Genomic DNA, 26,953 nt, shown 5'->3' with positions numbered 1-26,953 from the left:
ACCAAGCTGAAGTATGAGTTGCTGACTGGCAGATCGCACACAGAGGGGACCGTAGCCCCGCGAAGTGGCGGCAGAACAGCTCGGTATCCATGTTGCTCCAGTCCGTTGGTGTCTGGAACTGGGAGAGCCTGGCAGCTGCTTTAGCAGAGAAGGAGCGGTGGTAATCATAGAATGAAAACCCGCCGTACTTGTAACCCAGGTCAACTACCACATGGAGGTACCGATCCAGCTCCTCCCTCCTGCCAGGGGAAGCTGAGCAAATGATGTCCCTCATCATGCCGAAAGCCAAGGTAAACTCGGTGATAGAGAGTTTCCTGTCCAGTCTGGAATCCTTGGCTTTGAGGACCACTGAAACGTCCCCCCAAGTATACGCCTTGTTCTCTGCCAGCTCATGAATAGAGATGAGGAGAGAAGCCAAATTGACGTCTTTGCCCTCTAAGATGTCCTTCCTGATGTTAGCTGACACCAGATGGGATGGGTACACTATTGGTGCACACCCGGAGATACCTGCGGAAGGATTAACAACTGGCTCGGATGCTGGTACTGGCAGAGGAACGGCGGGGTGGGTCTCGAGGAGGGCCACTCGATTCTGCAGTTCTGACATTAATGTTGTGAGGGACGACACCAGGGTGTGAAGCTGTGAGATTGAGGAGGCGATGGAGCCCAGGGAGGCCTGCTGGGCAGAAGCCTCAACCACCGCAGGGGGAGGAAACAGGAGCCTGAAAAGCTCGGCCTTTCTGGCTGTTGCTGGAAAGGGCACGCCCCTGCGTCTTAGCTCGGCTGTGAGCCTGGGAATGGTCCACGCTCTGAAGGCCCTTTGGCTGCCATTCTCTGAGACAACAGATGGAGATAATGGAGCCGTGAGGTCCTCGCTGCCAGTCTGGGACATGGTGGCAGAATGCGGGTCTGGCGAGGCTATAAGTCCTCTGATCCGGGTTTTCTCTTAATATGGACCTATAGGGGTGACATGGATTACAACTGGTTGGAGACTCCTAAAGAAAATACATTTTCCTTCTCCCCCTTTTTTTTTTTTTTTTTTTCCTAAAGAAGGATGATCGTGCTGAAGAGCATCTCCTGCCAGAAGATATGCTTACCTAAGGAGGCACCGTCCGACCAGGTGCAGGCTGGACCTACTGAACTCGACTGACCTGAGGAGATGAAGGTGAAGTTTTGTTTGAGACTCCCACCTGACGAACGGCTAGCTAACAGTGGAGGTGAGATTTAGACATGAGATGAAACGACAAAATGAAAGAAACAAATGAAATCTCCTCCTCCCTTTGCTTTCCCCCTTTAATTATTATTATTTATTTTTTTTCCACTCCATAGCGAATGAGGCTGACGAGCAAGGGCCCCCCGATAAAATCCAACGTTGAAGAATCAACTGGACTAGAAGCGGGAAGCGATGAGTGACCGTGAAATGAGTGAATCTGCCATGACAGAGATCCGAATCGCCATGCCACGAACTTGCGACCGAGCACGAAACGGATTCTGGAGCATGTACTGAAATGAGGCCAATCCTGGGGCACGCCGGGACGAATTTGGTCCACGAATGTGACTATTCGTACCGGAACGTGATAGGTGAAAATGAAATGAAACCCATGACAAAGACTGGAATCAGAAGGCAAGCCCATGAACCTAACAGATGAATCCCGTCTTTGGAGCATGTACTGAAATGAGGCGTAGCAGCTGGGCACACCGGGACGAATCGGTGCATAAATAAATGCAACAGGATTCGAATCGGAGCGTAATAAGTGACAGAAATGATATCCCATGACAGAGACAAGATTCCACAACTGGACTGACGGTAACAACAAAGAATCCGACTCTGGAGCATGTACTGAAATGAGGCGTAGCAGCTGGGCACACCAGAACGAATCGGTGCATAAAAAGCGACAGGATTTGAACTGGAGTGTAATAAGTGACAGAAATGATATCCCATGACAGAAACAGGATTCAACGACTGGACTGTAGGTTACAACGAATCCGTCTCTGGAGCATGTACTGAAATGAGGCGTAGCAGCTGGGCACACCAGGACGAATTGGTGCATAGAAGAATGCGACAGGATTCGCCTTGGAGCGTAATAAGTGACAGAAATGGTATGCCATGACAAAGACAAGAATCAGGGACCGTGCGTGATCCTGCGAGTGACTCAGTCTCTGGAGCATGTACAGAAATGAGGCCGAACCCTGGGGCACTTCAAAGCGAATCGGTGCACCGGAGGTGCGACAAGATTCGCGCCGGAGCGCGGCTAGTGACAGAAATGACTTTGAAACGGTAGAAATGAGTAGGACTGAAATGATTTGAACGAGACAACATGAGATACACAACACAACTGTATGAATGATGAAACATGTCGAACTGGGGCAGACCAACCAATACGTGCGGGCTGCTTGCTTTTGTCGTAACAAGCAGTCGGCTGTGAGTCGAACGATTCGACCGACACTGAGACATGTCGAACTGGGGCAGACCAACCAATACGTGCGGGCTGCTTGCTTTTGTCGCAACAAGCAGTCGGCTGTGAGTCGAACGATTCGACCGATACTAGAATGGAGCCGAACGGTTCTGAATGTACCTGCGAACGAATCGCCTGACGTGGCGTGATAGACCGAAGATGATAACGACTACATCGAAAGTAGAAACCGTGACATGCGTACGAGAGCCACAATAAAACATTTGAGCGGTTCGTGAGTTCAGGGAATGTTTGCATTTGTAATACATAAAAGGGGGTGCCGAAGCCCTACCTGCGACAGCCGGCCCGACGTGTGACGACAAATACGATGGCAAGAGGACACTCCGACGGCGAAACCCACGGACGCTGATGAACGGGAAGATGGTCAAGACGGAGACGAACAAGGCGGGAACTCACGAACGGGCTCACTGCGTCTGGTCTGGATAGTCGGCCCTTGATATCTTTGGAATGATAAAAACAGTGTAGCGCTTCAATAATAATAAGTGTAATCAACACAAATTAAAAAAAATAACAGGACAAAGAATCGCACAGAACTAGATGCCTGAAAGTAAAAGTCCAACATAAGGCACTCATTCCACTATGTTGATGGCATAGGAGTGGCCAAACCGTCACATGGAAGGAGAATGGTGTGCTAGACGGATATGTTCATGCAGGTAGACTTGATTGTAACAATAGTAGATAAATACTTCTTACCGGAACAGTTGGACTCACGCAATCATATGACGGCTGAGTCTAGAAGGCTTGGGGTCACAGTCAAGGACCAAAGAGTGTGAAGAGAGAGGTCAGTTGAGCTGGTGATGGAGCTCCAGGCGGTTGTAGACTCAAAGATGGGTCCTTTCAGATGGAACATCAAAGGTCGAAATGGTCAAGCTCAAACGCAGCCCGTTGGACCAATACTCCAGCCTCCCCCGAATGGGGAGGGGGGTGTTTGTGAGGTTTTAAACCAAAACCATAGAAAGAAGGGAAAAGAAAAAAAGGCTCCACATGGTGCGGGTCAAACGATATAAAAACGTTGGTTTGTTGAAGTCAAGAGGTAACAAATGACTTAGTGATCACATAAAAAAACAAAATGAACTTAAAAGCAATGTGGGGTACCAACAGCTCGCCCGACGCGTTTCGACATATGTGTCTTCAACTGGGGCATGTTGGAACCCACCACATTGCTAACAAATATATAGAGAATGAGAGAGAGGTTCCGCCTATCAAGAGGCGGGACATCCAATCTCAGACAACCTCTTAAAGCGACAGTATACAATTCAGTCAAACCAAAGTATACCAATTCAGACACTATAAGCAAATGCAAATAACATCTCAAAATACCACACATGCAGAATGTTAGCTGGGTATTGATGACAATAAGATCTAAAAAATAAATAAAAAATATAAAAATAAGCAACCATGCTCACGCATGGATAACACTAAATAGATTACATTATTCATAGCCTAATCAGATATATGGATGCAACATAATACTAATCACTTATGAAGCATATGTAAGGGACACATCAAGCAATAATACATAAAAGTAACACCTGCATTGTTAGTATACATGAAATACATTAAACATTTACCAGAGACTGTCAGTTTGTATTTGCATAGTTCACAGTCTCATCAGACTTATGAATTGCAAACAGCCCTAGTGCTCATACAGAGCGCATACAAAAAAACACATCCAGTCATGGTACAAACGATCAGATCTGCACTGTCAATTGTACATAAGCTGCACTATACCAACCCAAGAGCAAGCTGATTTGTATATATTATAACAAAAACAGAGCTATGAAATTCTCAGCGGTGATATCTAATAGAGCTCTATCATTAAATGTCTCTTACTTGTTATGCCAGCAATGTGTGACCTGGAGATGTGTATAAGTAATCATGGTGAAACTTGATACGTGATGATCAGTTTAGTAAAGTTTAGATCAGATAATCTAAACTGTCATAACATGAGATGACACAGAAAGGACTGAACCAATCACTAAGTGCGTGTATCATGTGGTTAGATGTGGGAGTGGTTGAGAAAAGCTCAAGTCTGTGAAGTAGGGGCGTGTATATTTGCATATCATTGGGCAAAAGTGTGAGGAGGAGGTATCTTTCAAAGCTTGGCGCCAAATTACTCATTATTATGCGTTCCATGCTGCAAACCACAGCAAACTTTAATGAACGCCTATAGGTGCATGCCGGCGAAGTGGGGCGTGTGCATACGAGCGTCACATATTGCGTATTCGTGCAGAGACTAAATAAACAGAAGGGGGCGTGTGAGATGTGGAGGAAGGAAGAGCCATTCAATCTGGCGCCAACTTCCCACATGGACAGCGTCACACGCCACTGGGCGTGGCCAGCAGCACAAGGGCCAATCCAAGGGTCTATCAATGTACACATGCGCCCTGACTAATGACGTAATTATGATTGCGTGAGTCCAACTGTTCCGGTAAGAAGTATTTATCTACTATTGTTACAATCAAGTCTACCTGCATGAACATATCCGTCTAGCACACCATTCTCCTTCCATGTGACGGTTTGGCCACTCCTATGCCATCAACATAGTGGAATGAGTGCCTTATGTTGGACTTTTACTTTCAGGCATCTAGTTCTGTGCGATTCTTTGTCCTGTTATTTTTTTTAATTTGTGTTGATTACACTTATTATTATTGAAGCGCTACACTGTTTTTATCATTCCATCTGTTGAACTTTGTTTGTTATTAGTGTTGGCGGCTGTTTTGGCTGTTGTGGCCACTTTTTACAAACCATAGCGCAGTGTTTTCCCCTTTTCTACTTACCTTTGTGACTTATTATCCACTGCAGCTTCTTTTCGTTTTCAGTTTTGTTGCTCTCTATATAATTTTTGGCAATATTGTTTTTCGTACACAATGGATATCTTTGAATATAGGACCTCTAGATCCTTCAACACTGATGGTGTGTTTACATCTAACTCCACTAATACTGAAGTTAGTGGTCTCTTCACCAGACTCAAGAACGTGATGGTCTCAGAAGTTCACCTTCAATGGGACATCGCCTTCTTGAGGCAATATATTAAAGAGAAAATGGTCCCTCGTGGTTTACGTTGGGACATACATCCTCAACAGGGGGAGGTTGAGTTTGATGCCTGGTTCATCTTCTTCAATGAGATGGGTATTAAATTGTTAAATTTCTTGATAGATAAGAAGCAGGCCAGGCTACCCCTCATTGACAAAGAAATCAAAGATATCAAAGAAAAACTTATACCAGCATTGGGTACACCAGAGTATAATACGTTATCCTCCAATCTAAGAAACCATCTGGAGAAAGAGGAAAAAGATCAACGTACTAAAAAACAAAAAAAGTATAATCGTGATGTTAACGATTATAAATCCAATGCTGTTTTTAATTGGCAGAAAAAAATTGGTTCAGAACCGGGTAATGATCCGCCATCAGATATTATGCAACCCGAGGCTATGGAGACCGAAAGAAGGTTAACATATGAACCTCCCCCACCCCCGCCTAGGCCCAGCGGACCTCCTAGAACAAATAACTATGCATATAGATCCCCTGCCCAAGCCCAATACCCCAACCTCCAAGGGAAAGGCTCTAAACCTTGGCATAAGGGTAAAGGGAGAAATAATCAGGGTTATGGCCCAGATAGACATCATGGAAATAACAATGGTGGTCACCAATACACTTCCCGTGAATATAGTAGAAATCGGAGGGATGACAATTATGGTCACAGTAGGGAGGACTACTCACATAGTACTCCAATTCGCACTTATAATCGTTATCTACCCCTTAGGGAAGAGGACCATTTTGATTCTCAACGCGACCCTCCTCCTTACATGACTTACAATGATGAACCTCCGTTTAGACCCCCATATAACCGCAATCATCCATCAGGGCCCCCTTATTATCAGGATTTTCACAGGGATACCCCCATACGTGGAGGAAACCAAAAACCAAACGAGGCACCAGAGGGGGGAGGCGCATCCAGCACAAAAAGAAAAAGGACACAGTAGGTGCGGGCATTTTTAATTTAAGCACAGCAATATTATCAGCAAGTGAAAAAAGTATTCTAGATAAGGGCCTTAAATTCGTCCCACCTAGAAAACTCAACAAATTTAACACATTCATTGATGTGCATAAGTTCATCCGTAAGCTACACATCCAGAGACACTTTTTGTCCCTTCCAAGTGTAACCAATAAAATTTCTCATCCTACATCAGTTAGACACTCTGGTTTGAGCAATCCATCTTTGTTCAACCCAGGTATCTTACCTCCATCTATTAATGTTTTTAAAAATCTCGTTTTAAACGATTTAGACCAGTTACCCATAAAAAGGACACATCAAGACCCTTCTATAGCACAGGGCCTTAAATCTTTATGTGAAAGGAAAAATCTCATCATTCGCCCTGCAGACAAAGGGGGGGGTATAGTGGTCTTAGACAAATCTCGTTACATAGGGGAAATGAATAGATTATTGAGCGATGTCACTACTTATAGCCCTCTACCAGGTGACCCTACCCTTAAATACAAAAAAACACTTATACAGATCATAGACGAAGGTTTTTCTCTGAATATTCTAAATAAGAAAGAAAGAGAATTTATGATCCCACTGGCTCCACGCATTCCGACAATATACCAACTTCCTAAGATACATAAGGACTCTGCCAATCCACCTGGCCGCCCTATTGTGAGTGGTATAAATTCCATCACCTCGCGAATAGGGAAATATATAGATTCCTATTTACAGCCCCTAGTAAGGAATATACCTTCCTACTTACAGGATACATGTGATACTATTCGACTACTTGAGAATATTGAGTACCATGATGATCTTATTCTTGTTACAGCAGATGTTTCTGCACTATATACTTGTATTCCACAAGATTTAGGCCTTAGAGCTGCTGAATTGTTTCTTTCCAGGGATTCTACACTTCCTGTGATACACAGGAATTTCCTTATGCAGCTATTAGAGTTCGCTATGTCTCATAATTATTTCTGGTTCCAGGGTACCTTTTATACCCAGAACAGAGGGGTCGCCATGGGGGCCAAATATGCACCCAGCCTGGCCAATCTGTTTATGGCCCAGTGGGAGGAGGATGTCGTCTATGCCCTTAACAGGCCTGAACTGGTGCTGTGGGCTAGGTATATAGACGACATCCTCCTCCTATGGAGGGGCAGCCGGCCCTCTCTTGACTCCTTCATGGCAACCCTCAATGCCAATGATCGTGGCATTCAGCTGACCTTTGAGGCCAGTACAACTAACATCCACTTTCTTGACTTAGAGGTTACTATAGTGCAGAAACGCCTGGTCCTGAAGACTTTCTTCAAACCAACGGATCGGAATGGTTATATTCCTGTTGACAGCTGCCATCATCGTCAATGGCTTAATTCCATCCCACGCAGTCAGTTTCTCAGGCTCAGGCGCAACTGCACAAATGTCAGTGACTATATTTCCCAATCTTACACCATCCGTAAGAGGTTCTTGGACAAGGGTTATGATCCACGTACTCTTGATGTCGAGATCCAGGCAGCTTTACACACCGACAGGGCCTCTCTTACACAGAAAAAAGTCAAAACAGTAAAAAAAAAAAAAAAAAGTCAAAACAGTAACAAGTGATAAATATAAATGGTCTTTCTTTACAACTTTCTCCACACAACACAATGACATAAAGCGAATTATTAACAGGCACTGGAAGGTACTACAAAGTGACAAAATTTTGGGTGGAATGATTCCAAATAAAGCTGGAACTATCTACAGGGGAGCTCGATCCATACAAAATGATATCGCTCCTAATGTAATAGATATCCCTAAATCAATACAATTTTTCCCCCAGAGTAAGGGTTACTTTCCCTGCAGAAAATGCAATGTCTGCCTACATAATATGCTGGGTAAGGGCAAAAGTGACTCCTTTACATCTTCATCCACTGCACGTAGATACCTCATGAAACACTTTACCACTTGTGTCACGAGGTACATTGTTTATTTGATCACCTGTCCTTGCAACCAACAATATGTTGGTCGCACTATTCGTAATTTCTCCATTAGAGTCAACGAACATCTTAGTAAAATCAAAAAAGGGTGCGATAAACACCCTGTTCCGAGACATTATCTTGAAAAACACAACAGAGATCCTACGGGCACCCGTTTTCAAATCATTGACAAATTTGTCCCAAACTGGAGGGGAGACTCATGCCTGAGGGGGGTTTCGCGTCTCGAGACATTTTGGATCTATGAATTGAGGTGTTACTCCCCCTTTGGCATGAACACAGATTGGGACATTAATAGCTTTATTAATCAGGCCTAATCCATCTTATTATGGATCACTAGTGCCATATATTATCATTTTTATCATTGATTTGTTTTATACTCCTAACTACTCCTTTAGTCCTTCTTTTTCCTCGGTATTATACACCAATGTACTTATTATCCATTCATCGGGCACTTTACTTTTCACTTTCACTTCCTAAATCCGCGCTCTCTGTGACACAGTTCTCAATTCACTGTACACACCTTGCGTCCCCATCATATATTTTTTCTTACAAAAAAAAAAAAAAAAAAAAAAAAAAAAATTTTTTTCTTTCACATATCTCCCTTTCAGATCTCTGCTTGAATCTGGTTATATGCGTTTATTACGCATTTTTCTAGATCATGTGGGATCTGGGATCGAGTTCCTATCACATTCTCACTTTTATGTCCAACTTCACTTTTGGCATTAGTTGAGAATATGCCATTTCCATTATATTTTAAGGTCCTTCTTTTTGGGTTTCTGGTACCTCAAAATTTAAATTTATATCTTTCAGGTCAATATGTGCGCAATTTGGGCGCTTTACATCTGACCCATGCGATTATTCCCAATTTTCCACTTCACATAACCTTTGGCTATTAGTGGCAAAATTTTCACAGTAAGAAGTATAATCTGACTGTTTAGTGATATTTTTCTTTTTTTATATTTGTGTACTTGCGTTCCGTTATTTGCGGTATTCTTTTGCCTTTAAAAGCGGTGACACTTCCGTGGTTACCACGGTTACGTCGGGCTCTATTATTGGATGTGACGTGATATCGTCACATCTCCCATAGTCCCCGGGATCATCTCGTTGCCCCCACCCTTGATCCATCACTGCGCATGACATGACGTAATTACGTCATTAGTCAGGGCGCATGTGTACATTGATAGACCCTTGGATTGGCCCTTGTGCTGCTGGCCACGCCCAGTGGCGTGTGACGCTGTCCATGTGGGAAGTTGGCGCCAGATTGAATGGCTCTTCCTTCCTCCACATCTCACACGCCCCCTTCTGTTTATTTAGTCTCTGCACGAATACGCAATATGTGACGCTCGTATGCACACGCCCCACTTCGCCGGCATGCACCTATAGGCGTTCATTAAAGTTTGCTGTGGTTTGCAGCATGGAACGCATAATAATGAGTAATTTGGCGCCAAGCTTTGAAAGATACCTCCTCCTCACACTTTTGCCCAATGATATGCAAATATACACGCCCCTACTTCACAGACTTGAGCTTTTCTCAACCACTCCCACATCTAACCACATGATACACGCACTTAGTGATTGGTTCAGTCCTTTCTGTGTCATCTCATGTTATGACAGTTTAGATTATCTGATCTAAACTTTACTAAACTGATCATCACGTATCAAGTTTCACCATGATTACTTATACACATCTCCAGGTCACACATTGCTGGCATAACAAGTAAGAGACATTTAATGATAGAGCTCTATTAGATATCACCGCTGAGAATTTCATAGCTCTGTTTTTGTTATAATATATACAAATCAGCTTGCTCTTGGGTTGGTATAGTGCAGCTTATGTACAATTGACAGTGCAGATCTGATCGTTTGTACCATGACTGGATGTGTTTTTTTGTATGCGCTCTGTATGAGCACTAGGGCTGTTTGCAATTCATAAGTCTGATGAGACTGTGAACTATGCAAATACAAACTGACAGTCTCTGGTAAATGTTTAATGTATTTCATGTATACTAACAATGCAGGTGTTACTTTTATGTATTATTGCTTGATGTGTCCCTTACATATGCTTCATAAGTGATTAGTATTATGTTGCATCCATATATCTGATTAGGCTATGAATAATGTAATCTATTTAGTGTTATCCATGCGTGAGCATGGTTGCTTATTTTTATATTTTTTATTTATTTTTTAGATCTTATTGTCATCAATACCCAGCTAACATTCTGCATGTGTGGTATTTTGAGATGTTATTTGCATTTGCTTATAGTGTCTGAATTGGTATACTTTGGTTTGACTGAATTGTATACTGTCGCTTTAAGAGGTTGTCTGAGATTGGATGTCCCGCCTCTTGATAGGCGGAACCTCTCTCTCATTCTCTATATATTTGTTAGCAATGTGGTGGGTTCCAACATGCCCCAGTTGAAGACACATATGTCGAAACGCGTCGGGCGAGCTGTTGGTACCCCACATTGCTTTTAAGTTCATTTTGTTTTTTTATGTGATCACTAAGTCATTTGTTACCTCTTGACTTCAACAAACCAACGTTTTTATATCGTTTGACCCGCACCATGTGGAGCCTTTTTTTCTTTTCCCTTCTTTCTATGGTTTTGGTTTAAAACCTCACAAACACCCCCCTCCCCATTCGGGGGAGGCTGGAGTATTGGTCCAACGGGCTGCGTTTGAGCTTGACCATTTCGACCTTTGATGTTCCATCTGAAAGGACCCATCTTTGAGTCTACAACCGCCTGGAGCTCCATCACCAGCTCAACTGACCTCTCTCTTCACACTCTTTGGTCCTTGACTGTGACCCCAAGCCTTCTAGACTCAGCCGTCATATGATTGCGTGAGTCCAACTGTTCCGGTAAGAAGTATTTATCTACTATTGTTACAATCAAGTCTACCTGCATGAACATATCCGTCTAGCACACCATTCTCCTTCCATGTGACGGTTTGGCCACTCCTATGCCATCAACATAGTGGAATGAGTGCCTTATGTTGGACTTTTACTTTCAGGCATCTAGTTCTGTGCGATTCTTTGTCCTGTTATTTTTTTTAATTTGTGTTGATTACACTTATTATTATTGAAGCGCTACACTGTTTTTATCATTCCATCTGTTGAACTTTGTTTGTTATTAGTGTTGGCGGCTGTTTTGGCTGTTGTGGCCACTTTTTACAAACCATAGCGCAGTGTTTTCCCCTTTTCTACTGGCCCTTGATATCTGACGTATCAGGTATCGCGCACTGGAACCGACGAGGAAGGATGGGCGGACGGCGGGTTATATACACGACCGGGCTCCTCCCATAATTTCAGGCCACCATACTGGCCTTTCTATTTATTTTAGTTTGACACTGTTTTCCCCCCAAAAATTTTTTTGATCACTTTTATTCCTATTACAAGGAATGTAAACATCCCTTGTAATAGGAATATGGCATGACAGGTCCTCTTTACAGCCTCTAGGCTGGGAAGCCTGAAATAAAAAACAAATAACAAAAAATTGATTCTGGTTTGATCGTATTGGCGAGTCAGTAGAAGCACCAGAGGGTGGCGGGAGGGTGGATGACATCCCCTCTCGCCTCTTGTAAGAACGATCAAGCAGCGGAACAGCCGCAATGATCATTCTTATGGTGTAGGGAATCGCCAGCTGAAAAAGCTGATATCTGAATGATGCCTGTAGCTACAGGCATCATTCAGATATCCCCGCACAAAGTCAAGGATGTCATATGACGGGCATCGGGCAGAAGTGGTTAAAATGCTTTTTTTTTTTTTTTTAACACAACGTTGTCCATTTATACAATATTTCTAACACATAGCATGTACATACCAAAAATGACACCCCAAAATAGATTCTCCTGCTCCTCCTGAGTATGGCGACACCACATGTGTGAGACTTCCACAGCCTTGCCACATACAGAGTACAGCCAAGCACCGAGTATTGCAGGGTATCACTGAGTATGGCTGGGTATTGCAGGGTATCACAGAATATGGCTGAGCATGTAGAGTATCACTGGGTATGGCTGGGATTCGCAGAGTATGGCTGGGTATTGCAGGGCATCACTGAGTATGGCTGAATATTGCAGGGTATCACAGAGTATTGCTGGGTATGGCAATTTATGGCAGAGTATTGGCAGGGTATTGCAGGCTATTGCAGGGTATTGCAGGCTATTGCAGAGTATTGCTGGGTATTGCAGATTATTGCTGGGTATTGCAGAGTATTGCTGGGTATTACAGAGTATTGGCAGGGCATCGCAGAGTATTGGCAGGGCATCACAGAGTATTGGCAGGGCATTGCAGAGTATTGGCAGGGTATTGCAGAGTATTGTCAGGGCATTGCAGAGTATTGGCAGGGCATTGCTGGGTATTGCAGAGTATTGGCAGGGCATTGCGGGGTTAATTGTCGGTGAGCAGCACTGTGGGCACTACAGATGCAGCCCACAGAGCTGCTGTCACTGATCTCTCCCCTCTCACTGTACCGATCGGTACAGAGAGGGGAGGGAGGAACTGGCGTCATAACATGACACCGGTTTGTTTACAAGTGATCGCTCTGTCATTTGACAGAGCAATCACGTGGTAAACGGCCACGATGAGCGGCCGTTTACCATGATCCGTGATGCACTGGGTCCTGTGGACCCGGCGGTCACGGATGCTCTTGAGTGCGCCCCAGGGGGCGCGCGAGAGCGGAATTCGGGGAGGAAATCATATGACGGCCTCCCAGAGTTAAGCAACTACCCTGTAGCCGTCATTCGGCTATGGGCAGGTTGTTAACTGGTTAAAGTCTACCATCTTGGAGGAAACTAGATTATGTCAGGCAAGTTAGTAAGAGTAAACCAAAGAAAAAACAATATGGTTCACTAAAGAGGTAAATAGAATAGTAAAGGAGAAACAATCAGCATATAAGAGATTCACAGAAACAGGAGGTGTAGCTGATAGAGAAGTGTAAAAAAAATAGAGAAAATCATAATATCAGTACTGCCAAAGCTCAGAAAGAGAAGGGAATGGCTAAATCTATTAAGAAAGGAGTCAAAACGATTTTTGGTACATCAGCAATAGAAGGGGAAAATACACTGTGTACAATGGAATCACTACAATGAATATTGGGCATACCACTTATGTTTAGGGAGACTTGGATAAAGAAAACCATTTTAAAGAATTTCTTCTGTTTAGTGTTCTCAAAAATAAACTGTACTAACAATAACAAGTTGGGGGATCATGTAAATAACAGTTCATGTTATTTTTTTTGGAGACCCTTGTCTGTTCTCAAAGTGAATCCTACATATGGTATGCACCATCCCGCACCATGACAATACTTGCCCATTGGTTGCTTAGGCAGCAAGTGCTGCATTATGAGGAAACTTGGAAATGTAAGGTGTTGCCACATATGAAAAAGTACAGGACATTTCTCTGTGCTCCAAAGGGGAGCCAATGGAACATAGTTTAATCCTTATAAGATTCTTTGTGGTTAATAATAATAATAAAAAAACAACAACATTGGGATAAAAAATAAAAAATACTGATCCTACACTCTGGCTTCTGTCATATCAGCCTAGACAAGAATGATATCACTTGGCCTTCTGTGGGATTCTGAGAAAGCCAATGTTTCTAAAATCTGGAAGAATGCCCTTCTTGGGGTGCATACCCTGCACAGGATCACACTGCAGGGTGAGAGCTAGCAGATGATGTCTATTTTAACCCATTCATGCTGATGTAATGCAAATATGCGGCCTTGGGCTTGAAGGGATTGTACCAGGGTGATGTGTGCAGCTGCACACATCACCCCAGTACTATTTGTTAGAGCGGACGGTCAGCTTTCTTGTAATAACAACCGATGCTGCTAAACAGACGCTCAGCTATTGTTACAAGCAGCAGGAGGGGATGTCCCCCCTCCCTCCCGCTGGTTTCCGCAGCTTGCCTGGGCTCTCCCATCCCACCAGGAGGCACAAGCGATCAGCTGGCACATCCGTCAGCTGGCCAGAGACCCAGACAATGCCGAAATCAGCTTTGTTCGGGTCTCGGATGTAGTAACCCGGAAGCGATGTCAAGACATCCTCAAACTTATACATTGACCAAGTTCTGGGCATCCCATAACTTCCTATCCCCATCCAAGTTACTATCCCTAAATAAAATGACAAAAACAAATGCCTTGGACAGTTTTTTTGACTCTGTGTACCTGCTGAAAATGTGTGTTGCCTGGCTGTGCAGACAAAGGGGGGCCCAAAATTAAGTTGCTCCTGAGGTGGTAGCACTACATAAAGATACCCTAAAGATACCCTGTTACCAACTGAATGCAGAAAAATCAAGCATTTTAAAGGCTAAGGCCACGTACACATGATCGGATTTTCCATCGGAAAAACTTGGATGGTTTTTCTGATGAAATTCCACTCAAGTTTGGCTTGCATACACACAGTCACACAAAAGTTCTCTGAACTTCCAACCGTCAAGAACACGGTGATATACACTACGTCACACCAAGAAAATGAAGTTCAATGCTTCCAAGCATGGGTTGAATTGTTTATGAGCATGCGTAGGAATTTTGCGCATCGGAATTGCTACAGATGATCGGAATTTCCAATCGGAACTTTTTCTTTCGGAAAAATAGAGAACCTGTTCTCAATCTTTTGGTGGTGGAAATTCCACCAGCAAAATTCTGATGGAGCATATACACGGTCGGAATTTCCGACCAAAAAGCTCTCATCGGACTTTTGCTGGCGGGATTTCCGATCATGTGTACGGCGCTTTACTTGCATCATGTTTCCTCTCCATAAATTATTTTATATTGACATTTAATGTGTCTTTGAACATGCAAGAGAATGTTATTACTCGAGCAGAGTCTATTAATTAGCACCTTTTCCTACCTCCTAAATGTACATCATAGTCCTCCTTTTGGCAGGTCTAAATACTGTCTGAGTTGACCTAGCTTCTCTGCCCCTCCCTACATAAAAGTTTATGTAGGTGGTAGTGGAGAATACTATAGATTGTCACTTGAGTAAAAGCCCTGAGTTTGCTGGGGCTGCTGACATCACATCCAAGATGGCAGCATCCCCACCATTCTTAGGGTTTTTTTTAAAGGCCTACACAAGAAATTCTTTTAGAACAAATAACATGTCTAAAATATGTTAAATGCATATATCATCGTCTGTAAAGATTTTAATAAAGTAAACAATCTGGCGACAGATGCATTAGAAGCATAATGGCAATTGACAATCCTGCCTCTTGTCTGAATGCAACTGAATCCATCACAATGAAACATGGTGTGTTTTCTTTGATGAATGACATCTTGTACAATAATCTACATGAAAAAAATATTGAAAATGTAAGTTCAAGAACAAATCTTGACAGTTTGGTATATTTTTTTACATAAATACAAAAAACAGGCATGTAAGCACATTGTGCATAAAACTTCAATGGTCCATCTACTGCGTTAATCTATGTTTGAGAAATTTGCTGTTATAAATAATGAGGAATCTTTGCAGTGTACAATAAAGGAAATCAAAGGAGGCAAAGGTAACGTTTGCAAAAGAAACTTATCTTCAATCAAAAATCCAGAACTCTTTGAGACTAAATACAGATTCTCTCCGCTTGTTCTTCTAACAAAAGACTCCTGAGCTCAGCACACGCAGGCTTATTCCACCCTTTTTCGCCTCATCTGGCAGCCGCTTTCCGGTCCAGCACACACTAACATTTAATGAGTCAAACTTCCCATTTTCAGACTAATCAGTCGACTGCACTAATTGCAAATGCAAATATGCAAATTTATATTAATTAATTACTCTGCTAATTAGTTCTGCTTTTTTTTAAGGGGGTGCGCGTGTGGAGGTAATAAATCACTTTGCAGAGAAAAGGAAACATGTTTCATTCCCATCTCACTCCCCATAAAAATTTAATGCAGCCATTGGAGTAAAAAAAAAAAAAAAATGTATATTAGAGTATGTAAAAAATATATGTGTACATATAGTCTAATTGCTGCTGTTCCTGATGCATCCCCTTTAGTAAGGTGCAATTGTGAGTCTACTTTCACATCTTTGGCAAATGCCATCACTAAGTTGGCTGTTAGCAGTTTAATTATCACATTATGAGCTTCTGCAAAGCAACTTTCCTGTGCTTCAGGCTGTGACTTCGAGCACAGCAGTTCACACATATTGCAAAAAAGGAGGGAAAAAAAAACCTTAGGAAGAAGAAACAAAATTTCAGTTTTGTAAGATCAGGACAAATGAAATGCAATTCTGAATGGTCCACAGATTCTAAATCTCCTATTTAGCATGGAGCAAAGTGGTACATTTTAGTTCAAATAAAATAATCTGCCTTAAGGCCTATATGGCATTGAGCCAAAACTCTCGCTGATCATGCACTTTCCTGTGACCCTCTTATAGGCAATGTCTGGACCACACAGGGACCTGAATTACTATAGAAAACGACTTTGCTGAGATGAGTTTCTGCAAGCAGAATGTGTAAACAAGCCAGTTAGGAACACATTTTAATTACTAGATTCTGTATGTAGACCCCCTTTGGTACCCGGAGCAACACACTCGTCTAGGACAAGCTCTTTACGGAGAACACTTTCATGTTGTATTAGTTCAAAATTGTATTAGAATGTTGTGACACTGCACCTTATTTGCAATGATTAATTACTGAAAAAAAGTGTGGTTGATAACTACAAGAGAAAATCCCCTTTTTTGCCTGTGCCACTTAAAAACACAAGCCTACTGTTTCTATTAGTAAATAGTACATGAATATAATAAGAGGAGCAACCTTCCCTAACAGTAGTTTTTTACGTTCACTTTTACCCTCCTTGCCCCTGTGCAGAATGATATTTATTGTACAGTGGGTATAGAAAAGAATCACCCATCCCTTTAAAATAATCATTTTGTTGCTTTGCAGCCTGAAATGAAGACAGACACAGTTTTTGTTTTATCCAGCTGTATTTACTCATTGCATCTTATATCTTTCACTTGGATGCTATAACACCAATATGTCAGAAAAAAATCAAAAAATCAAAAGCAGATCACAGAGTTAAAAAAAGGATCAAGTCTGGGTGGCAAGGCACTGTCAAAATATCTCAGGGATAAAGTTGTCAGGAGATGGATACAAAAACATGTCAAAGGCTTTATCAATGCCTAGAAGCGCAGTGAAGTCTATTATTAAGAAGTGGAAGGTATTTGATACAACACAGACCCTCCCTGGATCAGAACATCACTCTAAACTGGTTGAAAGAGCCAGGAGGAAACTCGTCAGAGAGGCTACAAAGAAGACTACAGCAACTCTGAAGCGGTTGCAGGAATTTATGACAAAGAGTGGTCATGTGACAACAATGTCACAAATTCTCCACAAATGTGGCTTGTATGGGAGGGTTGAAAGAAAAAAAGCCACTCCTCAAGAAAGGCCACATGCAGTCATGACTGAGCTTTGCCAAAACGCACATTGAAGATTCTAAGGCCACGTGGAAAAAGATGTTATGGTCAGTTGAAACTAAATTGCAATTATTTAGCCCCCAACGATATGTCTGGCAGAAATCCAATACAGCTCACCATCCAAATAACACCATTCATACAGTCAAACACTGAGGTGGTAATATACTGTTATGGGGGTGTATCTCTGCAGCAGGGACTGGAGCACTTGTTAGGATAGAAGAAAAAATGGATGGGGCAAAATACTGTTAAACCTTCTAATTGATGACTTTCTGGTAGAGGGCAGCAAGTTTTCCTCAAGAATTTACCTTCCAACATTACAATGACCCAAAGCCCACAGCAAAAATGACTACACAGTGGTTGAAGGAGAAAAAGGTTATTGTCCTTGCATGGCCTAGTCAGAGCTCAGACTTAAACCCCATTGAAAATCTGTGGAATGACTTAAAAACGTCAATCAACAAATAGTCACCATCAAATTTAACTGAACTTGAGCAGTTCTTTAAAGAAGAGTGGGCAAATATTGCAAAGTCTACATGCGAAAAGTTAGTAGAGACATATCTCAACAGACTAAAGGCTGTAATTAAAGCAAAAGGTGGTTCAACAAAATACTGACACAAGGGGGTGATTCTTTTTCCAACTCAGTAATTATGTTTGTGAATTTTTTTTTCTGACATGTTGGTATTGTTATATCTTTCACTTGGATGTTCTACGTTGCACTGGATACAACAGAAACTGTGTCTGCCTACATGTCAGGCTGCAAAGCAACAAAATGTGATTATTTTAAAGGATGGTGATTCTTTTCTATTCCCTCTTATATACTTACCTACAACATTACAGTGTGGAAATTATCACTGTGCCTCCAGCCAGATGCCACAAAGCCTCTAGCTGAAATCATCAGAAATCCTCTAATCTACAGTGGCGCATGTATGCTGTGGCCTCCAATGGTTTCAGTGGGAAGCCTATCCATCAGCCCATCAGACTATGGATGCACATTCCATTGAAATAGAGGAAGGCAGTAGTGTCCATGCACAAATACAACTAGGTAGATTTTAGCTCGAGGCTGTGTGGTGTAGGGCCAGTTGCACAGTGAAAATCTCCAATCTATCTGCCCCTCTCCCTCAGAGATCCCTTCCAACACAGACTAAACTTGGAAGCTGATTGGTCTCTATGCAGAGTTGCACCAGATTTAGCATTCTCCAGTTTTAGTAAATCAATCCCAGTGTACATTTAATGTTTAATAAAATGCCTCCCTTAAGTTACTACCCATAGATATCAAACCCCCAGCGGCAGTAATTCAATAACAATGCTAAGTCCAATAACTTCCACATGTATTGGCGTGTCTTCCATATGTGTAGTGTACCTCGATGCATATTGCGTGAAGGTCTCGCTTCTTAAGGAGTTGAAAGGAGCTAAACAACTGTAATTTATGAAAAATGATAACAAGCCATTGAAATTAGCCAACACAATATAAGTGCATATACCATAAACTCACCACTCTAATAGAGATCCAACAGGTCAGGGAGGAGCTGGCAAGGCCACAAGAGAACCAAAGAGGCACATCTAAATACTAAAAAGTATATGGGCATAAACTAAATGTACATATAAACCAGTGAATAAGTAACTCAATGAGACAGATAGGTATAATCCTTCCATCAAACAAATCATACTAAAAAAGAAAGAACACACCTGGCCAATAAGTGATGACATATGAAATGAAATGATAACATAGAGATTGGGTGCTGAGACACAAAGACCTATTAAGTTCCAACAAGGGAATATTCAGTGGAATAATTACAACCAACATAAGGGTTCCTGCCAAAATGAAAAAAAAAAATACACTAAACACATCCAAACAGAATGGAAACTACCAGAGAGAGCATAATAGAACAGAATAGATATATAAATTCTGATGACATCCCCCTCTTTAAAAATTAAGCCCAAAAGGAGGAGAGGAATCCTCACATCATACACATAGAAAAGAGGTTCAGCCCTCAATAATCACAAGCAGATCTAACAACAATTCGAGCAGCCTCAGCCAGCCCAATGGTGCAGTAAAAGAGCATCCACACATTAGCAACAAAAGATATACCACCAACCTCATTACAGTGTCAGTCTCTTGTGGAGACCCGACACATGAGAGGCAAAGACATCAAAATCTGCTACTACCTTTAACCCTACTCTCCCCTAGACTGACAATGCTACTCTGCAAAGGTGTCTCTGTTGCTCCACCAACCAGATTGTAGACACTCGAATATGAAAGGTATGTTACTGGTCAGATCACAGGTGAAAACAGAGGAAACAAAGCCTAAAAAACTGAAAATTAATGTACCCACCATCACCACATCTAAGGATTGGTAAGCTGCAATATATTACTTTTCTGTTTTCGGTGTTAATATTGCTTTTATGAGGTGAAGCTGTGTTAAACTTCAATCCTTATAGTGATGTATCAGCAAAAATGACCAATTACACTTACCGGTAACAGTGTTTTTGGGAAGTCTTTCATGACAGCACCCTGGGAGATGACTGGTCCACCTGACTGGAAACACAATCAATTAAAATCCCCACTCCTCCCTGTGCTCCTCAGTTGTTAAAAAGTATTGACTCACACCAGTGCACGAGAGTGAAAATAAACACCACAAAACTCTATACATTATAAATATACCTAAAAAGAGTGGGTGGGAAGTAGGCCTACCATCCTGGAAGACTTTCCAGAAACACCGTTACGTGTAACTGGTCATTTTCTCAAGTCATCTTCCAGGACAGCAGAGAGAAGAGCAAGTAACTCAGGCCTACCTTAGGGCGGGACAACAGCTTCCTACCAAACGCCAGATCCTGAGGAGACAGCAATTCCACTCTATAATGCCTCAGGAAGGTGTTCTGGTTTGTCCATGTAGCGGCCTTACATATCTGCTCCACCAACGCTCCTGCCCTTTCTGCCCAGGAGGTCGCCAGAGATCGGATGGAATGTGCCTTAAGGTCCCTCGGGACTGCCGTACCAGAATGCTCATAGGCTAAAGAAATAGTATTTTTAATCCACCTTGCTATGGATGCTCTAGATGCTTGGTGGCCCTTCTTCTGGCCAAAAAAATTAACTAATAAATGGCTGGACCTTCAAAACTCTTTAACCTTTTCTAAATAAATTAACAGACAACGTCTGACATCTAGACAATGAAAATAAATTTCCCTCTCATTCCAGGGATTGCTGCAAAAGGAAGGAAGCACAATCTCTTGAGTTCTATAACCCTGTCCTCAAGTAAACGAAAAAATGGCTCTTTAATTGAAAAGGCTTGAATGTCGCTTACCTTCCTGGCTGATGTAATTGCCAGTAGGAAGGTCAACTGAAAAGTGAGGAATTTGAGGGAAATCTGATCTAACAGCTCAAATGGAGCTTTGGTTAATCCCTCTAAAACCATAGTAAGGTCCCATGGCAAAAATCTAGGTATCTGAACTGGGGACAACCTGTCTCTGGCTAACAAGAACTTCTTGATCAGGGGGTCTAGAGCTAATCTCTTGTCCAAAACACAGGACAGTACATATGTAAGGCCGCTACAAGGCTGCAACCTGTACTCTAAGCCTTTTGGTTGCCAGTCCCTGATCCGTACCATCCTGGAGAAAATCCATGATGGCAGGGATCTCTTGTTGGGATATCCCTCTTGCCTGACATCATCATGAGAACACTCCCCAGGTCTTAGCGTAAATACGCCTTGTAACTGACTTCCTACTTAGTAGAAGAGTATCAATTACTCTGTCAGAAAGGCCTTTCTCTCACAGGTTCTGCCTTTCAAGAGCCAGGCCGTCAGCCTGAAGAAGCTGGGATCTGAGTGGCAGATTGGACCCTGAAGGAGAAGGTCCTGCCGAACAGGAAGATGGTGAGGCGGGGCTATGGACCAACTCTGCGAGGTTGGAAACCAAGCTCTCTTGGGCCACCATGGAGTGATTAAGATCACACTGCCCTCTGAGAAATACAATTTCTGTAGTACTCTCGGGATTACACCCAAGGGGGGAAAGGCACAGGCCAATCGGAAGTTCCAAACTTGGGCCAGTGCATCTATGCCCTCCAAACAGCGCCTAGAGGCGATTCAGTTCGCATTGTGCGCTATACAAGTATTTCATTCATTCATTCATTCAAACCTGCTTTGTTGGAAAGAGAGAAGAATCTCTTTACCCTTCTGTTCTTCCTGTGAACAAAGAGATTGATCTCTGGGTCGCCGAACGGTCGGCACACCAGGGAAAACACTTTGGATTCAACTCCCATTAACCCAGAAGAATTGACTGTTGACTGAGATAGTCTGCTTCGATGTTTAATGTTCCCTTCATATGCACTGCAGAAATAGAGTGGATCTGCTCATCCCAGGATCTCTAGTGCCAAGGTCAGAAGAGTGCGAGATCTGGTGCCTCCCTTATGTTTTAGGAATGCCACAGCTGTCGCATTGTCTGAAAGAATCTGGATCTCTCGGTTCCTGATCCTTCCCTCATAAGCCCTTGGCCAAGAATTCCTGAAAATTGGAGGAGGCTCTTCTCTGAACCAGGCCCCACAAAACCATGGGCACACAGTTCCTTTAGGTGGGCCCCTCAACCCCAGTAACTCTCATCTGTCATTATCCTGAGAGGCTGCAGTTGGCCCCAAAGGAGACCTCCCTGAAGCCTCTGAGGACAAAGCCACCACTGTAGCAATTCCCTTACCACGCCTGGAATGGGAACTTTGTTGTCCAGTGTTCCTCTCTTCCCATCCCAGGAGGATAGGAGGAAGTTCTGGAGAGTCCTGGAATGTAGTTGAGCCCATGGGACTGCTGGGATACAGGATGTCATTAGACCCAGAACCCTTATGATCCCTCTGTAAGTGCTCCTCACTGCCTCTAGCAGGGCTGAAACTGCCACAATGAGGCCCTCTACCTTGTCCTGGGATAGGATTAGTTTATGTTCTGAGAGCTCCACCAGGAATCCATCAGGAATCCCAGATAGACCTTTGTCTGGGAAGGTATCAGGATTTTTCCTTGCTGACAATCAACCCCAGAGACTCCAAGGTACCCATTACTCTGGTTAGGTTTGAAAGCAGATGATCTCGACTTTGATTGTAAATCAGAATGTAGTCTAGGTATGGGATCAATGCCACTCCCTGGAGATTCAGGATGGCAACCACCTCAGCCAGAACTTTTGTAAACACCCTTGGGCTGGATGCCAGCCTGAACGCAAGGGGCGCAAACTGCCAGTGCTTTATTTCTTGTGCTGAGGCAATTGCAAACCTGAGGAAAACCTGATGTTCTGGAAAGATCATGATGTGGAGATAGGCATCTTTCAAGTCCATTGTTACCATAAGCACATCTTTCAGAAGGTGTTTTCTGAGATTGCAGATGCTCTCCATGCGGAACTACTTGTACCGCAAGAAAACATTCAGACTCCTCAGATTTATAATGAGGTGATACTTTCCTGAGGGTTTTGAAACAACGAAGATGTGAGAGTAGAATCCCTGTTCCCGCTGACCCCTGGGACTGGCACTATGGTGCGCTGTTCTGCTAGTTCCCTTGAAATTCTGCAGAATACCTGCTGTTTTGAGGGGGTCCCTGGGCAAGTGAGTTAAGAGAAACTTGGGGGGAGGAAGTGAGAGAAACTCCAGTCTGTAGCCCTCTCTTATAATTTGGAGAATATGGGGGCTCTGCGTAATCCCTTCCCACCGAGAGAGAACGTTGGAAAGCCTTCCTCCTACTCTTATGTTACTTGGTGACTTTGTTGGCCGACTTCTGGCTGGAAAAGAGAATACTCCCCTTCTGCTTTTCTCTACCAGCCCCCCAACATCTATTAATGGAGCCCTTCTTATCTGGGGAACGTTTTTTCCACCTGGGGGCCTCTAAAAAATTTCCTCGTGTCCTTCTTAGGCTTAGTAGGAAACTTTTTCCCTTTTTCAGTAGATCTAGCAAGAGCCTGATCTAAGCTAGTCCCGAAAAGGAGGGAATCCTCAAATGGGAGACCACACAAAGAGGCTTTAGATGAATTATCTCCATCCCAAGTCTTGACCCAAAGTGCTCTCCTTGCTGAGTTTAACAGAGCACCAGCATCTGCTAAGTAGGCAACCACACTACCTATCACTTCTGAGGATTCCAGGATCTCCTTAGATTTGGAGGTCCGGGACACGTGATCCATTAACTTGGAGATTCACATATCTGCATTTCTCACTACGCAAATTGAATCTAATGCGGAGCTCATAGCTGCAGCATTACCATCCCAAGCCCTGTGCAAACTATTCTCTGCTCGCTGATCAATCTGATCTTTGATGTTGCCAGCATCTTCAAAAGAAAGATCGGACTGCTTGTATACTTGTGCCAAGGAAGCGTCTAATTTAGGAGTTTTGAAAAACTTTTCCTCATCTTCCTCCTTAAAGGGACACCTGCGCTTCCAAGTCTTATATTTTCAGAGCTTCCTTTCAGGTTCCTTCCACTCCCTTAGGATAATATCCTTAAAGGTATAATGCCCCGATAGAACCCTGAATTGGGGCTTAACTAAGCCTCTATACATCTTGTCTTGAGCAGATACTTGAGTTGTAGGCTCCTGTATCTCTTCAGACATGTACTCTAAGAAGGCTCTCCATGTCGTCGGCTGAAAAAATATGTCTGCCAGACCTGGAGTCCTCTCCTTCTTCCTCATCTGGACTGTCCCTGATCAGGGGCCTCAGATTCTTCCTCCTCCTCGGAATCCTGAGAAAGGAGAGACCTTGGAGTTTCTGGTCACTTATTAGACCCCCTGGATGAGGCAGAGCCCTGGGAGGAGCAGCCTTCCTTTCTGGTTCTGGTTCCCTAGATTTGAGGGAGGACTGAAAGAGTGTAGACAGCATCTCAGTTTGGACCGTAAGAAAGTCTTGCATAACCTGAGAAGTTTCCTTCCCTGTTAGCTTCTGAATACATCTAAAGCAAAAGGGTTTTGAATGGTCCAAATGTAATTTATAATTGCAATTCCCGCATCTTTTAGAATGGGTAGAGGTTTTTATGGGATGGCTGGCAACCCCATGGGCAGTGGCGTACTCAACCCCATGGGCAGTGGCGTACTTCCCTGAAACAAATGATATACAGGCACAAGGTTAGGAATGGCCCGTGTCACCCAGAGGAAAGAGTTGGGGTACCCTCCCCCATCAGAACCTCTGGCGGCCCGTTTTGACTCACCTCCTGTGGTCTCTTCCATGGCCGTGGACCCTGTGGGTCTCCCCTCATGCTTTTTTCTGTTGGTGTCAAAAAAGCAGATAACCTCTGTCTGCCAGCCACCTAGGTGCACAGGAGAAGTGGGTACCTGTTCCTCCTGGTCTCTGTCTTTTTTTGCCTTTAGGTGCTGTTAACTATGAAGGCAGCATCCTCAGACGCCGCAGCCACCATTTTTCCGGAGCCCAGAAATGATGCAGACGCGCCAAGGTCACTTCTGGCGCTGGCGAGGAAATGATGTCACCCGATCGCCTGCTTCAACCTGCCTCGGCTAAAAAGATGGAGAGGAAAGCTACCATTACTCCTTTGAGAAGGGCAATGCTGCAGACAGAAGATTATCCAGGACTCCTCTTATGCACGGCACCCACATAGGTAAGGAGGGGAGACAGGATAGTGGCCCCTGAAGTTCTGGGTACACCACTGTACCCAGGGTCCTTCCGTTTTTAGGGGGGGGCTCTTCCCAATTTTCCCCCCTAAGGAAAATAGATGGGGAAAGCCCCCCAGGAAGGATACAAATACCCTACCGGACCCAGAGGCTTTGGGTCCTATAGAAAAAAACAAACAGTTTTGCTGTGGGGAAACACAATCAAAAACTGACGAGCACAGGGAGGGGCAGGGGTTTTAATCTCTTTGATTGATTGTGTTTCCTGTCAGGTGAAAAACTAAAACTCAAAAGTGACACTGCACTATCCAAATATAGCAGCTAACACACTAAAATGGATATTTTAGCTCAAATAGTATAAACAGTATGTAAAGTGTAGCGCTAAAAAAAGAAACAATAATGCATAAATCTATGCAATAATTTTGCCCATACGTGAAAAATCACATGGCTATTGTTGGTCTAAACAATAAAAAAATTGACATCTCCAACAATCAATACGTGCTTGTGCACATTATTGTACATACATCAATGAATAAATAAACCTTGTATAACATAAATAACACAAAGAAAATTATGTGAAAAAAATAGTCCTTTATAAAAGTGAAGTCCCAAATGTGAGATTGGATATCAGATGAACCGTTTGATTATATCGCTCAACCGTGCAGCCACCCGTGTGACGATACCACCACCTTAATAGATGTAAGCTTACTAAATGGTGTTGACCCAAACGAAAATATATTCTAAGGGTCATACATGCTCAATATAATGGTTATGTTGACTGGACTTCCCAGGTCCTAGGATTATCAAATTCAATGTAGAAGATGCCTTCCCCCAACGTATGGATATGAACAGATTTTCTCTAATTAACAGAAACGTCCGACATCAACCAAAATGCGTATAGGACAGAAGGATAAGGCCATATAGCGTAATTCCGTTTAAAATTGTATTTATTTAAAAAAGTAACAGACTTACATTTATGCAGTTACTGAAGCGCGTATCAATATAAAATAGGCAGTAGTGGAGCCCTTCTGATGCGTTTCGTCCTCATGGACATCATCTGGGGTATACTATCACTCCTGCCAAACTTACTTATATAAGATACCAAGTGCAAATGAGCCAGATTCCATCCCCCTGTGTCCCCACGCATCACTTCCGGTTTGTGGCCAAAATGGCCGCTGGGCGTGCGTTCCACGCCTCCCTTGTAAAACACAACCCTGTGTTCCACCTGGAATCGATGAAAAATATCTCCTTAAACCAGTGGTATGGGCCATACCACTGGTTTAAGGAGATATTTTTCAATCTTTTTTTATTTTTCATTCTTTCAGCCGACCTGTCGATGGGTCGGCTGAAAGAATGACCTCAACACATCACATCTTCAAACCGCCCTGTTCTTGCAGGCGCTGTTGGATTGGTACCCGCAACTCTTTCTCTGGGAGTGGGAATTCCTCCTCTGCCAGCATACTCAAAAGCAGAATGCAGCATATCTCGAAGCAAGGCCTGTAAGTGCTCCATTCTGTCAGCCCTCTGTGACGGTGGTAACATTTCCGCCATTTTGT

General features: G+C 43.2%; 1 protein-coding gene across 1 annotated transcript in view; it reads right to left on the bottom strand.

Moving 5' to 3' along the window:
• The window catches only part of LOC143998047 (uncharacterized), a 32,554-nt gene extending 9,361 nt beyond the window's left edge, over nucleotides 1-23,193 (bottom strand). The window contains exon 1 of the mRNA XM_077493822.1: nucleotides 23,075-23,193. Coding sequence (XP_077349948.1) covers nucleotides 23,075-23,193 — 119 coding nt within the window. The remainder of the gene's footprint in view (nucleotides 1-23,074) is intronic.
• Nucleotides 23,194-26,953: the final 3,760 nt, after the last annotated feature.

Source organism: Lithobates pipiens, unplaced genomic scaffold (genome assembly GCF_037356315.1).
Source record: "Lithobates pipiens isolate NorthernLeopardFrog02 unplaced genomic scaffold, aLitPip1_a1.2 Scaffold_19, whole genome shotgun sequence".
In the NCBI taxonomy this organism is placed as follows: Eukaryota; Metazoa; Chordata; class Amphibia; order Anura; family Ranidae; genus Lithobates; species Lithobates pipiens.
Note: the sequence above shows the minus strand (reverse complement) of the source record. Positions and strands in the feature narration are given on the sequence as shown.